General features: G+C 47.1%; 1 protein-coding gene across 1 annotated transcript in view; it reads right to left on the bottom strand.

Moving 5' to 3' along the window:
- Positions 1–784: 784 nt before the first annotated feature.
- Positions 785–25,906, bottom strand: part of LOC307080445 (alpha-1,3-mannosyl-glycoprotein 4-beta-N-acetylglucosaminyltransferase C-like) — a gene marked incomplete at its 3' end in the record, with an annotated part of 99,198 nt that continues 74,076 nt past the window's right edge. The window contains exons 3-5 of the mRNA XM_079743138.1: positions 3,745–3,896; positions 2,238–2,385; positions 785–1,941 (exon numbers count right to left, since the gene is read on the bottom strand). Coding sequence (XP_079599264.1) covers positions 785–1,941; positions 2,238–2,385; positions 3,745–3,896 — 1,457 coding nt within the window. The remainder of the gene's footprint in view (positions 1,942–2,237; positions 2,386–3,744; positions 3,897–25,906) is intronic.

Raw genomic sequence — 25,906 nt, 5'->3', positions numbered from 1 at the left:
GCCAAATAGGGACGCGCACGGAGAGCGGCGTCCCCGCGGCTACACTTCAGCAGTCGTTTGATCGCTCGTGAATGGATGAATGGCCATCAACACAATGCTGTTGGGGGGCGCCACTTTGGAAAGGAGAAGAAAGACCCCTCCACTTGCCACCAAAAATAGAAACAAAATTTGAAGATGTAAAGTGAAGCACTAGATAATGGTTATCCTCTTCCTCATTTAGACGGCATTATCAGCCAATTATTTATCTTCTTTTCAGTGTGTAAAGTGCTGAATTGAATCATCATCCATTCACCAGATATTATTTATATTGTAATAAATTAGTTTATTAAGTTATTCTGATTTATTCAATTATCTATTTTTGTCTTATTTACCACGGAGCATTTTTCAATTTGAAAAGCTGAAGTGTTTTATCTTCCTTGAGAAATGAATTCTAAATGGTTGCGGCTGGCTAATTGCTTTCCAACAGAACAGTGAGGATGGATTTGAAAGAAAAAATAAACAAATTACTTTGAAAACTTATAGAAAACAAAGTACTTTTATGAATCCTCAAGGTCAAACCAAGAAAAAGCAGTCCTTGGTAATGAGTCGAAGGATTTGAACACCAAAGATAATACTTTTGCCTGTGGGTATAAAAAAATAAAATAATAAAAAGATTGTTTTTCGCAATCCAAATAATGTCTTATAAATACACAATAACATCCATGGAATTGATAAATAACAAGAAAATACCTAAATTAATAAATAATAAAAAAGATTTGCCTATATGAGTCATATCGCCAAGCCCTCATTGACCCGGGGGTTGTGTAGTCCATAAACTGATGCTCCTAATGATAAGCCATTCTTTTTGACTTGCTGTCACCACAATACGGACACACTCAATGTCAAAGGCGATTTTATGGTCCACGTTTTGCACCTCGATGTGGCCATTTTTAAACTCCCCTAATGTGATGTAGGATGTGCACTGTTTCCCCTTTTTGGTTCCCACCAGCTTCTCGCCCACCTCCAGAGCCCCGCGGTGGAGAATGTCGTTCTGTCGGTCGTCCGACCCGGTGATGATTTTGATTTTATTCATCTTGGTCGACTTGTTGAAGACGATAACAAAGAAGTCTCCGGTGGAGGGGGGCTTCCCCCAGAAGTACTCGTCTATGCTGCTGTAGGCCTTGGTGGCGTCGTAGTTCTCAAACACGTTGATGTTTGTGTACAGACTGGCCGGAGGGTTGTCTGGTATGTCTATGGAGTCCTCCTCAAAGTCGTCGTCCTTCAGCTTGTTCTCAGCCCCTTTATAGGAAGAGTAGTAACCCATGTGCTGGAACAGCGAGGGCTTAAAGCGGATCACGTCCTTCTGGGCCAGCAGGCCCCTGAAGTGAATCAGGAGCCAGTCGCACGGCATCTCCTGGTAGAACATGAGCAGGAAGTGGGCCAGGCGCGGAAGGTCTCTGGAGTGGTAGAGCTTCCCGATGTAGCCCAGCTTGGAGAACTCCAGCATCACCCAGTAGGATCCTTCCCTGGAGGTGATCACCTTCTTCAGGGAGGTCAGGAAGTTCCTGGAGCAGCGCACGTCGTCCTCCAGCATCATGTAGAAGTCGGAGAGGTTCGTGCAGAAGTTGAGGAGGAAAGCGTAGTCTACGTTCTGTTTGGAGCGGAACCGGACCCGGTCTTCCGGGTCGTTGTAGTTCCTTTTGAGGCCGTCCAGAGACGGGTAATACTCCTCCGGTGCCTGGATGACCAGCAGGCGTCCTGCTATGATGTGGTGGGCGAACTTCCTGGTGATTTCTTGCACTAGGTTCTCGCACCACACCAGGTCAAAGTCGGCCAGGTGGACCACCACCACAATCTCTTTCAGCTCCTCGTAGCTGGACTGGTCGAAGATGGATTTGATCGTTTCCAGCAAGTAGTTTCCTCTTTTCCTCTTGACCGATGAGAGACCGATGGTAAGATACTCTGTTAAAAAAAAAAGGAAAAACATTTACTGATTGTTACGACGACGCTACGTCAGATTGCTTGTGATTCAAGTATCACGTCAACAGTTCTTTAAAAGTAAATGTTATACCAAATAAAACCTGTTTCATTTTATTCAACCATATAAGCAATAAGATTAAAATTATCTTTCCCAGCATGGTTGACATACCTTTAGCGGGCAAAGAAACAACAACAACAACAATTTCAGTTCAATTATAATGACATTTAACTTTTTTTCCCAAACTTTTACAAATGGCCGAAAAAAAAAATAAACATACTCTTGCGATTAAGAGGCGTCCCAGCTAGATAGCGATACGTCACGTTGATGGTTCCAGAGAAATTGGTGAGTTCCCGAAACGTGTGGCCGTATCGCTCTGAAGTGGTGGGGTGCGCTGACGATTCCCGGAGCTGCCTCTTGTCCTCCTCCTGAATACAGAGGTATACAACAGCATGTTGACTTACTAAAGGCCCAAGTATACTACTCCGACTCCGTAATCTGTAACTACGGAGACCCCTCGAGCAATCGAAGTTCTCCGTCGGGATGTCGGATACGCAATGCAATTCGCCGCCCGATCGATCTTATATGTTGACGACTAACCATGTAAATAGTGTGGTACATAAACTTCCAAAGCTTTTCAATTCTTATTTGGTGTTTTATTGGTCCTTAATGTGCAAAGTAAACAATGTACAAAGTAAATAAGGTGTAGAATCAAACCGGAGAAGTGATTTCGGAAATTACTTTGTTAAAGGACCAATCACAGCCCTTGCCGTCTCCGTTGCGTCGACGGATAGTTAAAAAATATTGGACGCACACGTAAATTACGGAGAGGGTCTCCGACAGCCTCTCCGGCTACAGAGAGGGCTCTCCGTGTCTACGTACAGCACTTTACGGAGGACTATAAACCGGCCTTAACCCAACCGTTTTTAGCTCTGAAACTTCCTTCATTTATGCCTGGAATATAAACATATTTACAAATGTCCCAGCGAACATACACACATCACACCACACATTGTTTAGTAGTCGTGATGATTCTTGGCTTTAAATGGACTATAAATCATTAGGAAGTCTGTACATTTATGAGACCATTCAAACCTTTAAAATGACTATTTTATTTTGTCAGAAAATATTCTCAGTCAGCCAGCTCCTGAGGGCCAGAGGTGGGGAAACAGTGTTCTAACTTGTCAGGAACAGCCTTAATGTTTTTTGGTGTTCTGTGCTCTGGGAAGAAGATCCTTAAAATCCTTCTGGGCAGTTTGTAAAGCCAAACGCACAAGACTTTAAATGGGCCACGAATGTGCAGAAGACATGAGCTACCTCTTAATAATTCAAACGACAAATACAGATAATGTATTTGGATGATCACCGTGTCGTCATGAATAAGAAATAAATCCTCAGCACGATTCCAGCTCGGGATCCTATTCTGAAAATGTAAACATGTTTTTGGTATTTTGTTAATGTGTACTACCATTTACTCATAAAAATATATATTTCAGTTTTAGGGTCAAATTCATGAACAGATTGGAATAACCATCTGTTAATATTTTTTTCTGCGGTGAGCATATCGTTCTTGCTGTGGTTGCCAAGAAAACATCTGTTCGATGCTCTATTTGACCGTTGTTGTTAATACCGGCGATCGCTCATCGATTGATTTTGAAAAGCTAATCAACGACCGTGCCCCATTATCGGGAAAAAAAAATCATGCTTGCCCTTGGAACGTTATTGACCAATCAGGATCAAGTATTCAACAATGCAGTGGTACAACGTCCAATAGAAGACCTGCTGACCAGCACGTATCCGTCCTCGATGTAGAGGTTGAGGAAGAGGAGAAAGGTGATGAGGAAGCCGAGAAGGGGGATGGTGGACCGTTTCCGAAGACACCTCATCTTGTCCAGGGACTTCCACACCAGCCTCATGCTGGTCTGACTGTCAGCGGAACCTGCACGGGAAGCACAGGGAGCGACACACATTGGACCTCGTCGTTCCCCAAAGGACCCCCATCATCACTTAAAGGGCCCCTATGTTGCCACCTGGGCGACTGCGATAAGCCGTTGGACTGATCCAACGAGACCATCTTGCTTCTGAATAGCTGCCGAATGTGGGATCCCATTCAGTTCCCCCCCCACGCTGCTAGTGTTTAGAACCAAGATGGCCACCAGGTCGCTTATTTACTATCAGCACTTCCAAGATTTTGTAACTCGCCGAAATCTCGGCACATGACAGCAATGCAAACACTGTGTGTAATCGGAAGCACAAAACAAGTACATTTGGTTCAATTTGTTCCCTCAAACTGAGTTCTGATTTCCTATCCTTTTGGAATAAGTCACACAGACATCAATAGCCTACAGAAACACTATAATGCAGAAACAATACAATGGAGAAACCAGGGTTTGTTTGGAGTTTTTTGTGTTAGTTGTTGGTTTATTTTAATTTTTTTAGATCAACATGCTAATATGTGGCATTGCAGCAGCAGCAGCCCAGAAGACACCTAATGGAATACTAACCAGTTCTAAGCTCAGCTCAATGTCCACACATACTCTCATCGATTACCTGCACCGCCAAACAGCCCCACCTGGGACCTGGCTCGTCAATAAACCTCTTTGCACAGAAAACTGAATATAACATATCCATCCACCGCAGTCCCTTCTCGTCACAATCCCCAACCTATACTTTCTTGTGAGGACAGCAATTACTCACCTAACAAGCAGTTTTTTTTTTTTTTTACTAATCAGCATTGAAACCATGTATTCAGCCGACAGCTCTGTGCGTTAAATATAGCTCTACGCGATAGGAATAAACACGGCAGCTTTGAAGATAAAAGGGTAGGCAATAGAGGTTGTGTACGAGTGCCCGCTTGGAATCACCCCTGCCATGTGATGCTGGTCAAGGACAGCCTGCACGCTTTCTAAACCCTGTAGCTCTCTCTCCACATGTGCACGAAACACGTTTTCCTCTCCCTGTCTCTCCCTCTCTCCCTCTCTCTCTCTCTCTCTCTCTCAAGGGTAATCACAGCGGTTCTCTTCATTAGTGGAAGGTGTTACGTTTTTAAGACAATTAGCAGAAACACCATTACCAATAGCCAGTGTTTTGTCACGGTAGTGTTTAATGCTTTGTTCCACATCTCCTCCTCGGATAGTGTAGACCTCTTCTGTAACACAATGCAGAGGGAGGATGAGGGGAGGTGGAGGAAGAGAGGTGGAGGAGGAATAGGAGCAGGGGAGGAGTAGGAAGAGAGGAGGAGGAGGAGGAATAGGGGGGTGGAGGAGTAGGAAGGGAGGAGGAGGAGGTGGAGGATGAGGGGAGGTGGAGGAGGATGATGATGATGATGAGGAAAGGTGGAGGTGGAGGAAGACAGGTGGAGGAGGAATAGGAGCTGTGGAGGAGAAGGAAGAGAGGAGGAGGAGGAGGAGAAATAGGGGGGTGGAGGAGTAGGAAGAGAGGAGGAGGAGGTGGAGGATGAGGGGAGGTGGAGGAGGAGGATGATGATGATGAGGAAAGGTGGAGGTGGAGTAAGACAGGTGGAGGAGGCATAGGAGCTATGGAGGAGAAGGAAGAGAGGTATAGGTTGAGGATGAGGAGGAGAAGGGGAGGTGGAAGAGGGGAGGTGAAGGAGGAGAGGGGAGGCAGCAGAAAGTGGCCGTCGCGATGGGTCAGCCGGAGAGCCGTGCTCATGCATGGCGATGAGGAGAATCATTAGGACCACCCCAGGAGGTTTTCCAAGCCGTTGGTCATCGACCAAGAGGAGAAATAACTGTGTACCGACTGTACTCAATAGCAGGTTGAAACGCGGTAAGGACTAGCTCTCAACAGAGTGTGGGTGTGGCAGAGAATGCATCGATGATGGATCCTGGCCAAGCCAACCAACAGTACAACAAGGTTGTTGTTGTTGTTGTCAACACTTATCATGTAAATGTATGCGCAGTCACTGTCAGTGCATTTTCCAACCTTGTATTATAGTAATTTCTTTGGCCCATTTCAACATTAATTTCGGGCATGTGTTTATACCTGTTTTCACTACTCTTCCGTTGTGGTGTTTCTTTGTTTAAATGGCAAATGGACTGCATTTATAGAGCACTTTCTAACCTGTGCCGCTGTGTGCGTGCATGTGTCAGTGTTAAATACTCTTGGCGGCTCCCAGCCGACAACGCCTGCGCTCTGTTATACGGAAGGTAAATGCAAGTGCAACAACAGTACAACACCACATGCACACCCAATCAAGCTGAGTGAAACGAGAAACAGACCATGATGAGATGATGCGATTGGCTTCTCCGGGAAAGAATGGGGACTGTTTGGCGTCTCTGTTTGTGTGTCGACGTGCTTCCAGATAACGTGCGTCAGTCTATAGTGCGTCTCTGCTAATGTCAGCAGAAATGAACTTGCGTGGGGGGGGTGTCACTTAATGGTTTGTGCTGGTACAGTGTTTGTGAATTTGGGCCCATGTAGTACTGTGTGCGAGCGTGCTTATTGGCAGTCAGTCAATATTCACTTCCTACCCGGATTTATGGGCAGTATATATGTGATTTGTGTGTATAAGCAATTTGACCATTTTCTGCCAATCCTAATGGTCAAGATAAATATCGGAATTTCAAATATTTTTTGTGCATGAGAGAGAGCTGATGTCGACGTGTCGCACTTCGGTGTAACACACACACTTCGGCGCGTGTGTGCAAGCAACTGCATGCGTGTTGAAAGGTTTATTTTTTTATTTTATCTAAGGTTGAATAGGGACGGATACAGAAACATAGACAAGCGTGAGACAGTCATCCGATGTTTGCATTATAGTGTTTATGGCCAAAGCAAATTCACAACACTTCTTTGCAAGTGTGTCAGCGCACGTTAGCGTTGATGATTCAGATCTACGGGCTAATGATGACGATGTCATACTGGGGATGTCATTCAGACCCCGGTACACCTCCAGCCTCCAGCACGGCTGTAAACGAATCAACACAGCTAGGAGGAATTGCAAAAGAGAGCTCATGAAAAACAACCTTGGTGTGCACAAAAATGAATAGTTACGGCCCTAACATCTCTGCCGAGAAAACAGAAGATAAAAAAACTAAACGGCTGCCCCGCAAAGCACAACATAATGAATCGACTCATTTAAATGCCAGCGGGGAAGCGTGTGATCGAGGGCGAAGGAATAACGAAGAAAGAAAAAAGTGAAATGCTTAATGCCGAGACGTTTTCTATACAGCCGCACCTTATTGTTTAATTCAGAAATCAAACAAACAACCGCTGAGAAACCCCTCCCGCCTCCCCCCTGTCGCAATCTGAATCTCTGACACTTAAATTTCTATTTAGCAGCAGACGGTTCTTGGAAGGCGAGCGTCTGGGCCGGGCTTAATAGAGGGAAATCTAGACGGCGGGGTGATGCAGGCCCAGAACGCGCACGAGAGAGGGGCGGATTAATAAAAGGGGCCGCAGAAAGCAATTCTCCCACATTTCATCTTGTTATCTGTTTTACATTATTTCCCCTGGGCTGCCTGCACCTTGCAGATATACAGCGCCGCGCAAATAATCAATTAAGCCTCCAGATTTGCCTGGATTCAGCAGTTGCTTTGTGGCAGGTCTTCAACCACCGTGAATGGATTTCCACTTCTCGATTAGCGGAGGCAAGTCGGGGAACACAGGGTCCTTTGTTGATAACCAAATTGCGCCACAGCTACGGGGAATAATAAATCCCTTTATTATGAAACGGCTGTTGTGTTAATGATTTCAATTGGTCAAACACTTCTTTATCGTTCCCCAAATTCCTACAGCCGCTCAACAAAGGAATCCTGTCGTGTGTAGGGGCTAATCGGCCCTTGTTAGATATCCGAGCGCTTTAGTTTAATCTATGAATAACCCTTGTTATGGTTTAACGAGGCGGTGTTGGGGACGGGGCTGATTGAAGTGGTTTGCTCAGAGTTTTATCGTGTAATTTCCTATTCAGACTATCACTCTTCGGGACAGCGGTTCTCCAGGCAATATGGCGGGGTGTTCCTAACCGGTGTGGACCCGTACAGACATGTAACACAGTCACACTCACACACATTCAGACTCACACACAAAGAAAAGTTCAAGCACACAAACACACACAGAGACCTCATAAAAGTAGTTGCGCACGCACACACACACACACACACACACACACAGGCAAATACACCCACACAGATACCCACACACCAACAAACTCAAACAAAAGTAAATGCACACACACAAACACACACATGCACACACACACACACACACACACACACACACACACACACACAAGGACACACTAAGGTATACACCGTTTGTTTTGAGTGGTGGTTCCAGCTGTGTTCTGCATGCCCCCTGCCTGTTGTGCTTCCAAACTCCAAATTGTTGTGGTGCCGACTAGGCCCCCAGGGGCCCCAGGGTGCCAGCATTGCCCCAACCCCGGTCCTAACAGATGTACCGAGACACCCACCACCGCCGACGCGCCCCCGCATCCCATCACTGCTGACAGCCGCCTGGGCTCACTCGCTAACGGGGAGAGAGATGGGGAGGGAGAGAAGAGGGAGAGCGCAGAGAGAGGGATGGATTCAAGAGGGAGACGCAGAGAGAGGCGAGGGAGCGGGAGGTAAAGATTAAGTGCGGAGGAGAGGAAAGGTGGCATGGAGTGGAGAAGAAAGAGGAGAGGAGAGATGGAGAGAGAGCGAGAGAGAGAGAGAGAGAGAGAGAGAGAGAGAGAGAGAGAGAGAGAGAGAGAGAGAGAAACGGAGAGGAGAGTGGAGGGAGAAGGGTAGAGAGGGGTGGAGAGGAAGAGGGAAATGCAGAGGGACAGAGGGAGGGAGGTGAGGGACGGAGGATGAGAGCGGGAGAAAGGGAGAGAGGGAGTGAGAGATGAAGAGCGATGAAGAGAGGAGAAAGCTTGATGTGTTCCCTAGGGATACTCGAGTCCAAGCTGTCCTTTCTCCACCAGCCTACCCCAGCTACCCCCAGCGCCCCGGGGGAGCGATCAGAAGCCTGGTGATGACGCAACATCCAGCTGTTAACCCCCCCCCGGGGAGACCAGTGTGCAAAGCAACCCCCTTTGGAGCAGGGTAGCTCTGAGAAACGGCTCGCCTGTCTGCTAGACCGACACAAAGAAACCATGCGTTTTCCGAGAGAAAGAAACTGAATGAAAGCTTATCGCCGTGTTGATGACGGTCATCGATGGCGGACGACGTTCATGGTACACAGGGTTAGGAAACGATGAACTTTAAAGATTAGCTCACTTTCACTTGTGTGTGTAGTCAGTGCAGCAGTGCTGATTATGTACCTCTGTGTATTTCTTCGTTGCGTGAGCCTATATGTCTCCCAGTCCTGCTTGTTTGGCTTCTTTGACTTGTCATATGAGTTTATCGTGGCATATGGTGACTTAAAATGCATGGTGGCATCAAATTACCTAAATTAAACCATAAATGTGTCTTTGTTATAATACATTATTGATAAAGTTTCCCTTTCAGGGATCAATATAGTGCAGCATAATCATAAAGGTCCCTTTCCCCCCCTGTTCTGGAGGCCTTTCCATTTCCTTCGGTGATCCGGGGGCATTATTCTGCAAGGAGTGGACCTCATTCTGTGTTGGAAACGATGGGAGAGGAGATGGGGAACGAGGATGTTGAATCCATCACCACCACTCACAACTCTCTTTATTGCCCGCAGCACCAGTGGCGCAGGTGGTGCACGAAATGCGAAAAGGGGCTCCTGATGAATTATTGAGCATGTGTCTCCCACTGATGCCATCTTTAGAGCAATCAGGCATCAAAGCGCCTAAACACTGTGGCTCCTCTCTCGCTGCCTCGTCGGCGCTCCGCAGCACCCTGACGGCTCGGCTCCGGGCGTCGACGGAACGTGATTGTGAAGAGGTTCTTCTTCAAAGCAGCGTCGGCGTTTCCCCCCTCGTCTGATTTCCATTTTTCGGTTGGCTCGGAGAAACGCGGTTAGTGTGTACCATGATAAACCTCGGGATTCTGTGTAACACACTGACGCAAGCAACACGCTCACCAGACAGACGCTACTACAAGGCTGATGCTAATACCAGGCCGCGATGCTACCAGACTACCAGGCTAACGCTACTACCAGGATAACGCTACTACAAGGCTGACGCTACTACAAGGCTGACACTACTACCAGACTATCAGGCTAACGCTACTACCAGGCTAACGCTACTACAAGGCTGACGCTACTACCAGACTATCAGGCTAACGCTACTACCAGGCCACGATGCTACCAGACTACCAGGCTAACGCTACTACCAGGCTGACGCTACTATCAGGCTAACGCTACTACCAGGCTAACGCTACTATCAGGCTAATGCTACTACCAGACTACCAGGCCGACGCTACTACCAGGCTAACGCTACTATCAGGCTAACGCTACTATCAGGCTAACGCTACTACAAGGCTGACACTACTACCAGACTATCAGGCTAACACTACTACCAGGCCGCGATGCTACCAGACCGACGCTACTACAAGGCTGATGCTACTACCAGACTGCGATGCTACCAGACTACCAGGCACACGCTACTACCAGGCTAACGCTACTACCAGGCTAACGCTACTACCAGGCTAACGCTTCTACCAGGCTAACGCTACTACCAGGCTAACGCTTCTACCAGGCTAACGCTACTACCAGGCTAACGCTACTACCAGGCTAACGCTACTACCAGGCTAACGCTACTACCAGGCCGACTCTACTACCAGACTAACGCTCCTTCTTCCAGGCTGATGCTACCACCAGGCCGACACTACCACCAGGCTTATCTCAAATCAGAAGTCACGCCTTGGGATTCTAATACGTTTATACCAGGCAAACGCTGGGCTAATGCTATGTCCAGGCTGTCGAACAGCATTGCTTCGACCCTGGAATTCAATTGAGTGCTGAACTGTCCCCCAGAGCAATCACAGGCTGTAGCGCGCTAGTTCAACATCTGCCCTACATCCCCATAGCACAGGCTGTGATATCTTAGTCAGAGACGGGTAACCACTGGCAACCTCAGATTGACTGCCACTGGGCAAAGACAGAGTGGCTCTTAGCCTTGCTTAAGATAGTAGGTACGCCAGGGCGACGCCATCCCGCAATGTTTACTTTTAAGGTCAAGTGAGTGAGAACCGGGGAGGTTTTTTCCCGCCTGTTCTGATGACGGTGGCGTCGGTGGCAGCGGCGGACGGCGGGCGGCGGCGGCCGGCAGAGGAGCTTAATGAGGCGTGAGGAATGATCTATTCGTGAGCAGGCCTCTCCCAAGCTGCCCGGAAGCAGTTAGCACCCTGACCCAGATTAGCACACGACGCGCGGGGGAGGGAAGGAGACGGACGCCTCTGATACTACTGAGAAAACACTCCTGACAAGTGTGTATCCTCCACCCCGACAGCGTATCATTTCCATCGCCCTCCCCCGTCCCTCCTCCCTCTCTTGTGAGGAGTGCGCCTCCGGTGTGGATTCAGACATGCTGGCTCTAATTATCACCAACGTGTGCGAGACAAGGCGATTAGCATCGGAAGCTCCCCGACTCCCCCCCAGGGTGAAAGGTATGGGCTCCAGTTCTTCTCTCAGTGGGTTCCTGTGTGAGTGCGTGCATGCGTGCGCGACTGTGTCGTGCGCGGCCCTCTCTCGTCCCTCCCGGCGCTCTCTCTCTCCCTCTCTCGTCCCTCCCGGCGCTCTCTCTCTCCCTCTCTGGTCCCTCCCAGCGCTCTCTCTCTCCCTCTCTCGTCCCTCCCAGCGCTCTCTCTCTCCCTCTCTGGTCCCTCCCAGCGCTCTCTCTCTCCCTCTCTCTGGTCCCTCCCAGCGCTCGCTCTCTCCCTCTCTCGTCCCTCCCAGCGCTCTCTCTCTCCCTCTCTCGTCCCTCCCAGCGCTCTCTCTCTCCCTCTCTCGTCCCTCCCAGCACTCTCTCTCTCCCTCTCTGGTCCCTCCCAGCGCTCGCTCTCTCCCTCTCTCGCGCGCGCTCGGCGCCTGACGTCAGGAGTCGTAAACGTATGGCCCCACGCCCCCCCGAGGACGGAGCATTAAAAGCCCAGATGAATGTCTTTGTGTGTCCGTGTTATTGAAAAATAGAAAGGGACTGGGCGCCGAGGCTCCGGGCATCAGAGAAATTGGCAAAAGTGAAAAGAGCCCAGTGTCCGTGTGCCTATCTGTGTGTGTGCGTGTGTGTGTGTGTGTGTGTGTGTGTGTGTGTGTGTGTGTGTGTGCGTACGTGTGAGTGTGTACGCGTGTTTGCTTACGTGGGTGTGTGTGTGCTCACGTGTCTGAGCGTGTGTGCGTGAGCGCGTGTGTGCGAGCGAGTGAGTGAACGAGAGTGTGTGTGTGTGTGTGTGTGTGTGTGTGAGTGTGAGTGTGTGTGTGAGTCCACCTCTACGTGGAAGACACCACTAGAAAGAGCCCAGACTTGTCTCTGCCTTGAAAGCACTTAGAGTCGCCAAGGTCAGCCGCTGGTCAAATCTGTGAAATGAGAAAACGTCCAACGGGCCAAGGGTCCCGGCGGCAGATAACATGAGAATGCACTATCTCCTCCTTCCACATTTAGCGCGTGGGGGGGCAGCCCTCCTCCGGCAGAACGCTTTCAGAGGGGGCTCTGTATCGGCATAACACAACGGGGGGGATGGCCCAGTTTTACCCGCCGTGTCCGACCACCCCCCCCCTGTCCCCCGGGGAAGGAGATAGCTCTTAGGGGATGAGTTACACAGAGCGGACGGCTGAGGAGTTGAAGGCTAACTTTGAGCGTACGATTGGATTTTGTGATTACTTAACAAGATTAAATCAAGTCACCTGATATAAGACGGCCGTGAAACCCCCCCCCCCCCCCCCCCCTTCCCCTGCAAATAAGTGTAATACTTGACAGAAGTTCGGCTATTGTTTCTGTCGACAAATGTCATCGTTTTAACATATGAACTACTTTACTTAGAATTTGGGCGATATCGTGGATTTTGTCGGAATTGTAGAAAATTCCGGCTGTCACAGTGAAATAATGACCAAGATCCATTTATAATGATGCCACATATATGTTCAAAGCATTTAGCTGTTGACGTTTCTTTCTAAAGACTTTGCACAAATGCCGTCTCACAAATCTGCATTTAGATTAATACCTAAAGTCTGATGGCAGGCGAGTTTAATATGGGAGAACGCTGCGTTTCACTGTTTTTCGCATCATATTTGTTCGACCAATCACATTGCTGGAGGCAGGGATCTGTAAGTGCGTGATTGGCCAACACAAACTCACCCAGAAGTGGAGAACTGTTAAAAAGCGTCTATAAAGGTTTCAAATGGTGGAGACTGGCCACTGTAGAACTATACCTATTAAAGTGGATGAAGCTGATGAAAGCTTCCGTCACCCGCGATAATTGGTTTTCTTCTGTTTAATATCTCCGTAATGAAACAGGAACCAAGGTGTAAATCCAGCCCATGCCAATTCTGCCTGGCTGTCTCTCCCCAGAAGTTCTGCTATGACAAAGGACTGCTGGATCCCGCATTAGAAACAATGTTGTGGCTTCTCCCTCGGCATCAAACAGGGTCAAACTATTTGATTTGCCTCAAAGCCCCGAGTCCATTATCTGTGTGTCTGATCCCTTCTTTGTCTGTTCCATTCTCTAATTCGCTGATCAGAATGTCCCTGCTGTACTCTGACAATAACATATCCAAAACGGATTGATGCACCTCGTTGACTTCATAATCCCTGCCGACAATTACCTAATTGTCTCCTCCTTGTACAAAAAAACAACAACTTAATATGCGTATCACATTGCAAGTGATGGCAGGGATTAGTCAATGTGTTGCCATAATAATATGCACGAATTTTGTGGTGCAGACTTTACAAATTATAGTATTGAACTTCATCAATACAAGTTGTGGCTAACAATAATCTCTGATCACATTAGTATAGCAAATCCATCACATTTAGTTGGATGTATAGCAAATCCATCAATCATGGAAGTTGAATTACAAATAAAAGTTCCCAGGTTGACATGCAGGAAACTGATAAGGCAGGATGAAAATGTAATTGTACTATGAGTAGGCGTCTAATGCCGGTCAAAACGCCACTGAGCGACAAGCAGTCCTATGTTCTTGTAATTCTCTCTCTTTTAATCCACTTCCTTGTGCATCTTGTCTGTGCTGTCCATAAAGGCACAAAAGTCAATGACATTTCTTTTTCAAATATCCAACTTGGGCTAGATTGTCACAACCATGGTGTTGGAGATATTACGGATCAAACACTTATCCAGTAAAAGTTGCAGGGAAATAATCAGTCAAGATCAAATTCATCATCACCACGCAAAGGATTCACAAACATTTACATCAAGAAGGTAATTTAAGACCCCACATTGTCACACATACAGTCCAGCGACAACATACCATGAAAAAGTGTGGGTTCTCTTCTCATCTGCGGTCTTACGTACAACACGTCATCCCTCTCTCTCTTAGAACCCACTGTCCTGCGCTGTCCTCACAGCCCTGTCTAAGGAGCCACAACGACTTCAACAAAGGCGGTCAGCCAGCGGCAGCCCACAGAGATGTGTGTGGTGCAGTACCTTTGTTGAGCTCCCTCCCATGCCCTCGCTGCAGCCCGTCTCTGCCTGTCCAACAGCCGGCGCACCCCGTGTGGAAGTGGATCCGAGCTGTAACAGCATTGACTACCACTCCAGGATGAGACGGGAGAATATCCCATATCCCCACCGTTCTCCCCAGTCTCCACTATGAATATTTGATGAGCCGCGCGTGTGTGTGTGTGTCTGCATGTGGGTGTGTTTATGTGTTTATTCGCTTGTGTGTGTGTGTGTGTGTGTGTGTGTGTGTGTGTGTGTGTGTGCGTGCGTGTACCTGTGCGTGTGCGGGCGTGTGTGTTTGCGTGCGTGTGCATGTGGGTGTGCATGTGTTCTCGTGCGTGAGTGCGTGTGTGCGTATGGGCATGTGTGTGTGTGTGTGCACGTGTGTGTTTGCACGCGTGTGCGTGTGTGTGTGTGTGCGTGCCTGCTTGTTGTGTGTGTTTCTGTTTGTGAAAAGGGGAGCTGGCCAATCACTAAAAGACATTTATATCCAATACCCCTTACTGGGTAGCCTTGGCAGGGGCCCTGGGCGCCACTATCGGGGTAATCAAAAACAAATGTTTCATGGATGAAAAGAACCTGTCAGAAGGAAAGCTGAGGGGAAAATGATACATGTGTGGTGAAGATTAGACAGCCTTCTTTGGAGAAGGGGTTGCGATTCAGTTCTGATATGCATTCATGGAAATTTCCGTTTTGAGTTTGCTGCTGTTTGATTTTTCTTTCTCGCAATCATACACAGCGGCATGATAAAAGCAGCTCTTTTAACGTTGGTGCCTGCCTTTGGGTTGATGTGTGTGCGTTTGTGTCTGCATATATCCTGAATGTGACCTGGAATTTAAATCCCAGTTGTTCATTACTGAGCTATTCTCAGGGTTTAAGCCTGGATACGCGCTCAACCTGAACCGCCTTGTTTCACGTCACGACTAGATGGCTGAGTGTTCCCCATAAGTCTGTTAGGTCACAGGGTAAAAACCCGACCGGGAACCGAAGCCATGTTACACACTTTGGTCTCCAGGTAAACGACTGCCCTGGTGAAAAATGATGAATGAACAGGCTTGGAAAACTTAAAATAAACGTAACATATCAAAGGGGGATGATTTACTTCAAAGCGATTGAATATCTTCAATAAGACAAAAAGTATGTTAATATACATATCAAGTCAGCTTATGAACAATGTCTTGGAAATTAATCAACATAATTCCAGTAAATTATCTTCTGCTTTTCATTACTTTAAAGGTATATCTCACCAAAAAAAACACAGTTAATACAGGCAAATAAAATAGTGAAATAGTATACAATAACCAGGGTAGTGGTTTAAATAAAAAAGATGAAGAAAACTGCAATTACCCATGCACTGTTATAGTTTTGTTAGAATAATAATAATCCTCAAAATAGTAGTGTGTGGTAAACAGTGAGCTCATTATATCCTAATGTCAATAACTAAATACATACAAAAGACACATAAGGAAGAAAATAGGGTTAGGAAAGACAAAGATGCTAATTTCTTTTTTGAATGACTTGGAGATGCTAGCCGTTTGCTTTAACATCGGTTAATATCAGCATGAAGTGCTGGTCCTAAGGGCTGAACCAATAGCTGCCCGCAGAGCCGTTTAAATCAAAGAGTCGGGCATTAGGTTTCACACCTCACTCCAGACCTCCAGAACAGCGGAAGAACAAACACCTTGCCAACTGAATGTGATCCGACAGGGCCTCCAGTGACCACAGGAGTGGCCCAGGGCTAGGACTATCTGCAATCATGCTGACGGAGGAGAAAATTATGTCCTACAGTTTCATTCATTTTTAATAACATTTCCAATAAATAAAATCAAACATTTACCAAGTCTGCCCCTCCCCCCCCCACCGTTCTTGGTGCAAACGTGTATTGCACCCGGTTGAACTCCTTAAAACCACCACTGAAATTGCATTTCAGTGACAATCTAAAGCCACAATCAGACAGAGAGAGAGCCACAGAGACAGGGGGAAGAGAGAGAGAGAGAGAGAGAGAGAGAGAGAGAGAGAAAGAGCGATAGACCTGTGTCCGTCAGTAATAGGGAAGGGTAAGAAAAACTAGAGAAGTCTATACCTTCACTACATGTACTGCGGTGCAATGATGGAGTGACACAGCACAGGCTTATTTTATTTTTTCTGACTGAAAACATAGAAACACAGGTCAAGACCGCTGCCGTTGGTTGACTGGCTGCTAAGTAAAGCTAACTAGATCCTTTTTTCAGTGATTTTAATGGTGTGTTTTTATATTTTTCACTGATATTATAAGAACAAAGTAAATGTTGCACCAGACCAACACTAACACAATTGCACTTTAACACACGTTCACTGACATTTACTCTGGAAGACTAACAAATTTTCCGGAATATATTACATTGGCAAATATTCCATGTTTGACTCTTTCTTTTCATCCTTGCAAAAATGAATTAGCTTTATTTTTTCTGTCGAATGAGAGTATTAAAGGATAGTGGTCCAAATATGACTAGTAATGCAAAAAACAGCAGCAACTTTCTGTTGACTGACGCCTTATTTTCCCACAGTATTTATTTATACATTTATTCTATTAAGGAATTATGCTTCACATGGAGATTCCTACAGTGTACTAATTCTAATAAATACTCTTTTCTCTAAAACATTTCCCTTTCGAAGGTTGGAGGCTTTGATGTTTCAACAGATTTTTTTTCGGATTCGACTAATGTCGGAAACCGCAATTACACTTGAGTTGAATCTGTCAGGGCTGAGATGCCGCTTTGCCTTTGAAGTCGTTTGGCTCGTCTCAGGTGGGAGCGGCCCCAACTTAGCGAAAAAAAGGCAAAACTTTCTGTTTGTTTCTGCGCCTGGCGTGGGCACTCAACCAACCGCCCTCCCCTGATCTACCGGAGTAGGCTACGCATCACACATACAAAGGAAAAAAACAACCAAACGCATGTGAAGTCTGGAAAAAAAAAGTGTTAGATGGAAAACCACAAAAGAACACCCCGCTAACACACCAACGCTTGACCGGTTTGTGAAAATCACATGCTGTGAATTCAAACCGAAAACACATTTCCGCCAAATTTTTGAGCGGGAAATCAAACATTGATAAACGCTTGTCTGCATGCATAAGCCATGAAACAAGAGGAGAGAGACTACTTTTTATAGAACACCACCTCCACCAGACACGGCGGCAGAACACTAAACCAAAACAACTCGGTAACTTTGCGGCTCAGCCTGTTAGTGCACTAACCACACTGGCAAATACGCATCATAGAAACCCGAGTTCCATCCTGACCAGCTACATGTCACTCCCACTTTCCTCTCTCTCTCTCTTCACACTCTTCTCCGTGACGGCACAGAAAGCCGACAAGAAATATATTTAAGGGAGAACCACGCATGCCGCAGACACAGCAATTAAAAGTAAGAAAAGGTGACGGCGGGGACGTCAACAACAGAAGGGAAAGACAAAAGACCTGAACTGAACCCCCCGTCTCCCGGCGAAAACATCTGCCTTTCTCTCTCCCTGACAGGCAAAGCACCCCTGTTTATTATTCCGTCGGGCTCCACCTTTGGCTCGTTTCCGAACAATTTTTCAAGCTTCCTGTAAAATGAATATGCAGTGGCTTCGCGGTGAATCCATTTGCAAGACAGGATGATAATGAAGAGAAAGTGGTTTAAAAAAAAGCCCCAATTAATCTCATGTAAAATGGCTGCTCGGTGCCACTAATGAGATGCCGTTTTAATAAGCTATGATGTCGTACAACAAAGCTATTTGGTAAACATTATTGTTTATTTGTCTGATGACTTGCAGGCTATGGAATGGATTGGATTTTATGGGGGAGAAAAAAATAAACATTGATGTGCGTTGTTCACGCACATCAATGTTATAAATATTTCAAATGTATGTTCCAGACAGTTAGCAGATGTTTCAGACCGTTTTTAGGAGCTGCAAATGATTCTCATATTTTATACACAATGTCAACTCAACAGCTTGAAGTGTCAGCAAACAAACACCAGCGCTGCAATGTATACAACGGAAATCCCATGATTGAATGTCTTGCATGCACACTTAGAAAAAGTCTAATTTAAAAAGTTGCCTCTTCTTCTTCTTCTTCGTCTTCTTCGTCTTATTGTGGAAGAATCCGGAGAAGAAGACGAAGACCAGGCTTCCGAGTCAGATCAAACTTGAGGGCTAATCGTTACACTTGTAAATAGCACAGCTCTCACAAGAACTCAAACGGGTCCGGTATTGACTCCGGGGCCCGCAAAGACAGCTCCTTGGCGGACCGTGCTCTTTGAACATCTTTACTTATTCATCATGGAAGGGGAGAGCGGGCACTCACAGCACTCCCCCCCCTTGGAGGGGCCCTATGAGGGAGGCCGGGGCCCGTTAAAGATGCATGGGGGCACCCCAGAGGTGAGCCCAAAGTTCTCCCGGGATCCTTGTAGGTCTCTCTTCAAATATTCATGCAACGGCACCGGCACACTCTGGCAACACGGGGTAAGTGCAGCTGTTTTCCTCGGTGCTCAGTCTGTATTCAGTGTGCCGTGTGTGTGTGTGTGTGTCTGTGTCTGTGTGTGTGTGTGTATATGTGTGTGTGTGTGTGTGTGTGTTAGAGAGTGAGTGAGTGAGTGAGTGAGTGAGTGAGTGAGTGAGTGAGTGTGTGTGTGTGTGTGTGTGTGTGCGTGTGTGCGTGTGTGCGTGCGTGGTTATTATTGTGTTTTGGATCAAGTAAAAAGGGGAAGTACAACACTAAGTCAACGAATGCGTTGCACTCGCAGGTAATGTGGGTGTTCAGCAGTGCTTAGCACAACAGAAGTCCTTGCCACTAGAAAACAGGGATGAAAGCATTTATCCTCATTAAGCTCTAGTTTGATGCAAAGTATGTATGCAATCCATCCGTCTTTGTTTTCAACATATTAATATGAAAGGGTGATTCATATAAGATGCAACGTTTTCGCGAAGGCTCATCGCCGCAGATTTAAATCCCAGGCCGTGCGAAAACCACATCCTGTACGCAGTTTTAACTCATCATTTATCAAGGCTTCAGTTAACGTCGAAAGACTTTATCTTACTATTTAAAAAAGGCTTAGCGGTTATTGAAATATACAGGCTTACTTGACAGAACATAATCTCAAGCTCAACGGACAAGGTAGAAAAGACATGATATAGTGCAGAGCCATTTTTGAAACCATTCAACCAAGAGAGCGCCTTCTCCTTTCCGCGCGCAGCCGGAAACACAACCTCTGGGATTAGCTGCAATATGTGCTGTCAGGAGGAGAGAACATGTTATTGATGAATCTGCACAAGTGATTAAATGTCCTCATTTAGTCCCTTAATAGCTATTGCTTAACAAAGCCTCATAGTATTTATGCCAGCCGGCACAAAAGAGCGAACGCGAGAAGGACATTCTATCTACGCAGCAAAATGACCTCAATGACTTCAACTAAAGAGAAAAGCACTGTGCTAAATCACAAAAAAAAGGAGGGGTGGGTGTGGTGGTTAGGGTGTTCGACTCCAAGGGGAAAGGTACTGGGTTTGATCCCCAATGCCCGCAGTCTAACTGTAGGCCTCATTGAGCAAGATGTCCCGACCCTGACCTTCTCCTTAACGAGAAAGTAGAACTACGGATGAAAGCATCGACTCAATGATTAAATACTATTTAATCATTGAGTAGTTGCTTTCATTATTTCATATATTTATGCTTTCATTTATTAAAAAGTAACAACCCTATATCGATTGAACCAATCGATATAGGCTGTTCCTATTTAATAAATAGTAAATAGCACTTAAACATAAAGCAGAAGCAGATTGCGTGAAGAGGCCAAAAAACCGAAGTATATTCAAAAATAATTGTCCATTTGCTGTTGCATTCATTTGCTATCAAGACAACTGGATTGCGCTGCCATTATGTCTGGTTAAGCCCGAGACACAGAGCTGTCTCCGCCATCCTCTGCCAGTATTGTGTGATATTTTGTACATTTTTAAGAGAGTCAATGCATTCCGGGTCCGACGCCTAATAATCCATCAAAGGGAGTTAAAAATAACCGGCTAAGCCCCTTCTCTATGCTCCATTCATGCCTCAAAGAGGGAAATACGAAGCAAATGACAGTCCGAGCGTACAGTACGGTGAGCGTGTTCCGAGCTGCCTCTACACGCCCACAGCCGCCCCAGGCCTGATCCTTTGGACACACCAGTGCGTGGAGATGCTACGGCCGTCCCCGGGAATCCAGCTGTCGTCCAAAGGGGCCGCCAAACCCCCCTGATTAGCCTCACTGGGGTTGTCAATCAAAAGGGAAAAATACCCCGAAAGAAACATAGAAAGAAATAAGTCGACATGCGGTGGATTCGTTTGGCTTTACATAGTCAGGAACCACATTTTAAAGACCTTGGGAGTAATTAGAATAAAATGAAACAATAAGCGAATAATTTAAGAGATGCGTGGAACAAAAGTATGAGAGGAGACGAGCGATGGCCCCTCACGAGGCACCGGTGAACCGTTTGCATTTTTCATTTTTAAATCCAGCAGTGCTCCGGGGCTCGGCGCTCCATTCATCCTCACCTGGTCCTTTGTGCCCCACCGAGGTGGAGGGTGCACGGCTGATTACTGCCCCGTGTTCAGGCGGGGCGGGGCGGCGCTGAGCTGTTACCCACTCTGGATTCATAATCAGCCAGAGTAAGGCTGGCGTCTAGCGGGTTGGTGGATACATTCACACGCGTGTGCAAAAAATGGAAGCTTTCCTCGGGCAGTAAGCGGTTCCGGCTCCAATGTGATTATGAACAATTATTTTTTTTAAATAAATAAAGCAATGGGGCATGATAGTGTAGTGGTAACTGGCCAAAAGGTTGTGGGATCCATCTCTGATGTCCACTCCACTCCAAAGTCTACCTGTTGGCATCCTTGAGCAAGACGCCTTCATCCATACCTGCTTTTTGAAGACCCGTATCTTTCAACGTACGTCACCCGGGACCCTAGCTTCTGCTTAACGATGAAACACTAATAGAACAATCACCAGGCAAGAGATGTTAGCATGTCTTTCCAGAGCACCTGGATAAGTAAAGTAATACCTCTCATAATAAAAAGAGACATTAAAAGCTGAATGAACAACGGGGGGCACTAACCACGGGGCTTTAATTCAACGGGCTGAGTGGAACAGGGAGATTTACCACAGCCTTGCAAAGGCCATTCTGCGTTACGGCGTCCCACTTATCAAACTGGGACAGGCGTCTCTCTAACCACACAGTTATCACTCCCGTGAAATCATAAAGCAGAAAATCACCGTCCGTCTGACATTTCACACGAGGGGGGGAAGCAGGCGGCCGCACCTCGGCGACTAGGGGGCTGGCATTTGGAAGTCGGCCGCCTTGCGCCCGGGGGGAACTCGAAGCGTCGTGAGTCGTGTCGCAGTCGCGAGACAGGAGGGAGCCGCCGAGAGACGACGGCCTTTATTTGAAACCCCCCCCCCACCGTCGCCGAGAGGGAAAAAACGGTGATGCGGTTTATCAGTCACAGCCTCTAAAAAATAGAGCGCGCCCGGCCCTTATGGGCACATTTGGGTGGGTGAATCAACCGGAGGTTTTACAGTGTGTCGCGGTGGCTCAGCCGTGGGAGCCTCTTTAAATAGACGGCGGTAACACGCATGAGCGGCTTTTCAAGGAGGAGATGGAGCGCGCCGTACGGGAGGGGCTCGGGGGTGCCACGGTGAGGCATTACTTTAGCCACGCTCCCGTGCCCCGGGGACAGATAGTCTTCCTGGCTCGGTCCTCCTCACTCGGTCTCACCGGTAGCCGTGTTTACACGCTGCAAACTTTTGTTTGATGTCGTCGGTTTCCCCTTCTATCCTGAATCTCAAGTCATTCACAAATGTACGCGGTAATTAGAATGAGGAAGTGCACTCATTGTCTCGCTGTTTGTCGTTTATTTTCGAGACGTCGTGACTAGACCAGGGGTGTAAACAGAGGGAGCAGGGGACACATTTCATCGCTCAGAACGTTTTTCAGGCAAGGGGGGGGGGGGGGAGGGGGGGAATGGATGTACCACCCGATGCTTGTTCAATACAGGTAGAGAATAATGTGGGCAGAGGGTTTCTTATTAATGGCCCTGACATTCACGTAGAAGAGCCGGTGATTACATGGAGGTTTTTGATGAGAATGTTAACCAGGCCAACTGGATGCTTTTATTTTTAATCAATGGTCATAAAAGGGAAATATGTGACAGCTGTTCCTTTATTATTAGTGCATTGTTGGGCTTGAGAATTACATCCTGTGGCGTGTAAAACGTGCATTAAAATTAGCCACCAATGCTGTGATTTAATGAACACCATGTCAGGGAGATGATGCACCTCCCAAGCGCGATAGATGCACTAAAACAGGCAATCGCAGCTCCACGGTGAAATAAACACCACGTGACTAATAAAACCTTTCTCAACGGGTGGACAAAGAGCAGAAGAGGATCAGGGAGATCCTTTCCTCGACATTATCATCTCCAATGAATCAAGGAGTATTTCCCTGCTCTGAACTGCGCTGTATGAGTCATGTGCCCATTAGCTAGCGCAGAAGCCTATCTCTTGGCCCCGACCGCTTTGCCATTAATTGTCTTAATCAGATAAATGTCATTTTACACTTAGGTAATGAAATTATTTAACCATATTTCCCCGGCAACCCTCTGCTCTCATTTATTTTCTCATTTCTGTGCAACCTGCCCCCCCTCGACATGAAATGAGATTTGAATCCGTGCTCCGGGCAGCGCTGCAGGGATGGACATTGATCTGGGTAATGCTCCATCGGCATGGCCGCAACTCACACACACACACACACACACGCAGTCGCACACGCATGCCGCACGCACACACAAACACACACACACACATCTCTCTGATGTGTGCGAAGAGACAAATTAACATCCGATTGTCAAAACGCTAATGCATTTATAATCGACCATCAAAACTGTTTCGTACCTCAGTAACAAACTAAACAAAACCATTCACGTTACGTCTTAAAAATCGGTGACGGAAAGGAATAGGCCGGTTGTTCCTTGTTAATCCCAGATGGGAAATGAGGGTTAAACTAATTAGGTCGAGATAGAAAGTATACCCTGATTAATAAAGCTCAGCACCAAATGGTTCCTCCACTCCCTACCTCCTCCAGATGATCTGCGGAACATCCAGAGCCTGACCCCTCTCAGTTGTACCAGCCAATACAACCACCTTACTGAGGAAACTGATACAGCAGAGGAGGCTACATCCTCCATCATCTAAGCCCCGAGGAGGAGCCCTGACACTAGGACGGCTGACATTTCCGACATCGGCATCAGCGTTGACCTCTGGGGCCTGCCGGCTGAGCAGAAAGGTCAAACGTTGGACTTAAGCCTTTTCCCACAGGCGGAATGGAGGAAGCAGGCCAGTATAGCTGATCAGGTAAAGGTTGGCGCTATGCTAAGCATTCTAAGCACTGACTGCCGGAAAAACTACGATAATGAGCTTTGACAGAGGCGCCGGGTACGTAGAATCAGAAACTAGCACAACATCGTGTTTGTTGAAGGCTTGCATTATCGCCTGCGTCTGACGCCGTTGGTTCGCCATCGGGGCGAGGCGAGCCGATGGAGCGCTTGTCTAACCCCTGTTCCTACATCGACCGCCAGTTGTAATTCGAATTTGAATTTGATTCGAACTGACAATCCTTGGCCTGCCCAGACACAAGATCCTGTTTGCCTGGCAAGACGCTGTGCTGCATAGTACTAGTCTTGCTCTCTCACTCTCGTTCTCTCTCCCGGCTCTGCCTCTGAGCTCTGTGGGCAGACAAGTCTTAGACAACAAGGAGAGCAATAGAGAGAGCTAGATAGTGAGATTGAGAGAGAGAAGGGCTGGAAAGCAATGATGCTGTCAGAAGCCCCTGACAATCTGGGTCAGGGTTTGGGACCACAGAGTCTTAGTCACACCACTGAAAACTTTGGTTTTCCCTGGATGTATTTTTTGGGGCCGGGACTGACTTAAAATCCAAACCCTGAAAACATTGTTTTTTTTGGGGTTTCTTTTGTGTTATTCCTTTGTATTTGAGCAAATGTCAACACGAGTGTAAGTGCATGACACAGAAGCTCAACAAAACAAATGCGTGTTAATCTTGAAAGCAAGCAAACTGGCTCTTTCATTTGCTGTAAAACGAAGCCAAGTAAACAATTGCCCCAGAGCGATGGTGACATTCGCTGCTGTTCTCAGTGAAACAACATGACAAGAAAATTACAAGATGGCGCCTTTTTCACTGTTTCATCTTTCAAATCAATGCACCATGCTTATGCAGCCTTTAAAAATACTTCTGTTCTGCATCTTCTGAATCATGGATGAATCAATTGTTAGTCATTAAATAATTAATGAATACGACTAAATAGTAATCAATTGATCCCTGACAGTAACTCGGCCACAGCAGCAATTACAGGACAGATTTAAGAGATGAACATTGAAAACAATCAAATAACAAAATAATATAAAACAATAGGTCAACCTACACGACAACAATATAATGATTATCATCAGTAGTAAAACAAAACGAGTTAGAGTTAATCCAACTCTTCCTGGACCAGGGAATGACAGACGGACGAGTCGTTAAAAGGCTGAACTTCTGTGCGATGCACACAACGTTTTCAGAGACGGACCTTTAGAGCTGCCAGAATAAGAGCCCGAAGCTCCAGTACGAATCATGAATACCCCTATGCTGAAGGAACAGACAGGGGTGAGCTGAATATCCTTTCGAGGGCGTCGGTTTCAGAGAGCACAACTATGTTGACGGAAAGGCCCGGGGACCTGGACGGACAGACGGACGGTCGAATAGCCCTCCCTGTACACTGAAAACAAGGGGTTCTATAGCTACCTATGTGGGTCACAGAGAGAGAGAGAGATAAGGAGAGAGAGAGTGAGAGGCAAGTAAAACATGTCATTGGATAACAAATGTCAGCAGTGTGACGAAATTACGTGAGAGCGAAGCTAGAAAGATGCAGGGAGCTTGGGGCAGGGTGGTAGTGTGTGTGTGTGTGTGTGTGTGTGTGTGTGTGTGTGTGTGTGTGTGTGTGTGTGTGTGTGTGTGTGTGTGTGTGTGTGTGTGTGTGTGTGTGTGTGTGTGGGGGGGGGGGGAGGGGGGGGTGGATAGGGTGGTGGGGGTCCCTGGGTGGGGAGAGAAGAGGAGGTGAGAGGTAATAGGACGCTGTGGTCAGGCAGATGGTGCCCAATAACGAGCAGAGCAGCAGTGCAGACCGGAGGAGACGAGCTCTCCGACTTCAAACCCAGAGAGACGGACGCGGGGGAGGAGAGAGTATAAGGGAGGGAGGGAGGGAGGGAGGGAGAGAGGAAGAGGAAGAGAGATAGAGAGAGATAGAGAGAGAGGAAGAGAGGAAGGGAGAGAGAGAAGAGGGGGGTAGAGAGAGAGAGAGAGAGAGAGAGAGAGAGAGAG

Source organism: Pollachius pollachius (assembly GCF_949987615.1).
Source record: "Pollachius pollachius genome assembly, chromosome: 9".
Lineage (NCBI taxonomy): Eukaryota > Metazoa > Chordata > Actinopteri > Gadiformes > Gadidae > Pollachius > Pollachius pollachius.
The sequence above is the reverse complement of the archived record's forward strand: the minus strand, read 5'-3'. Positions and strand labels throughout refer to the sequence as shown.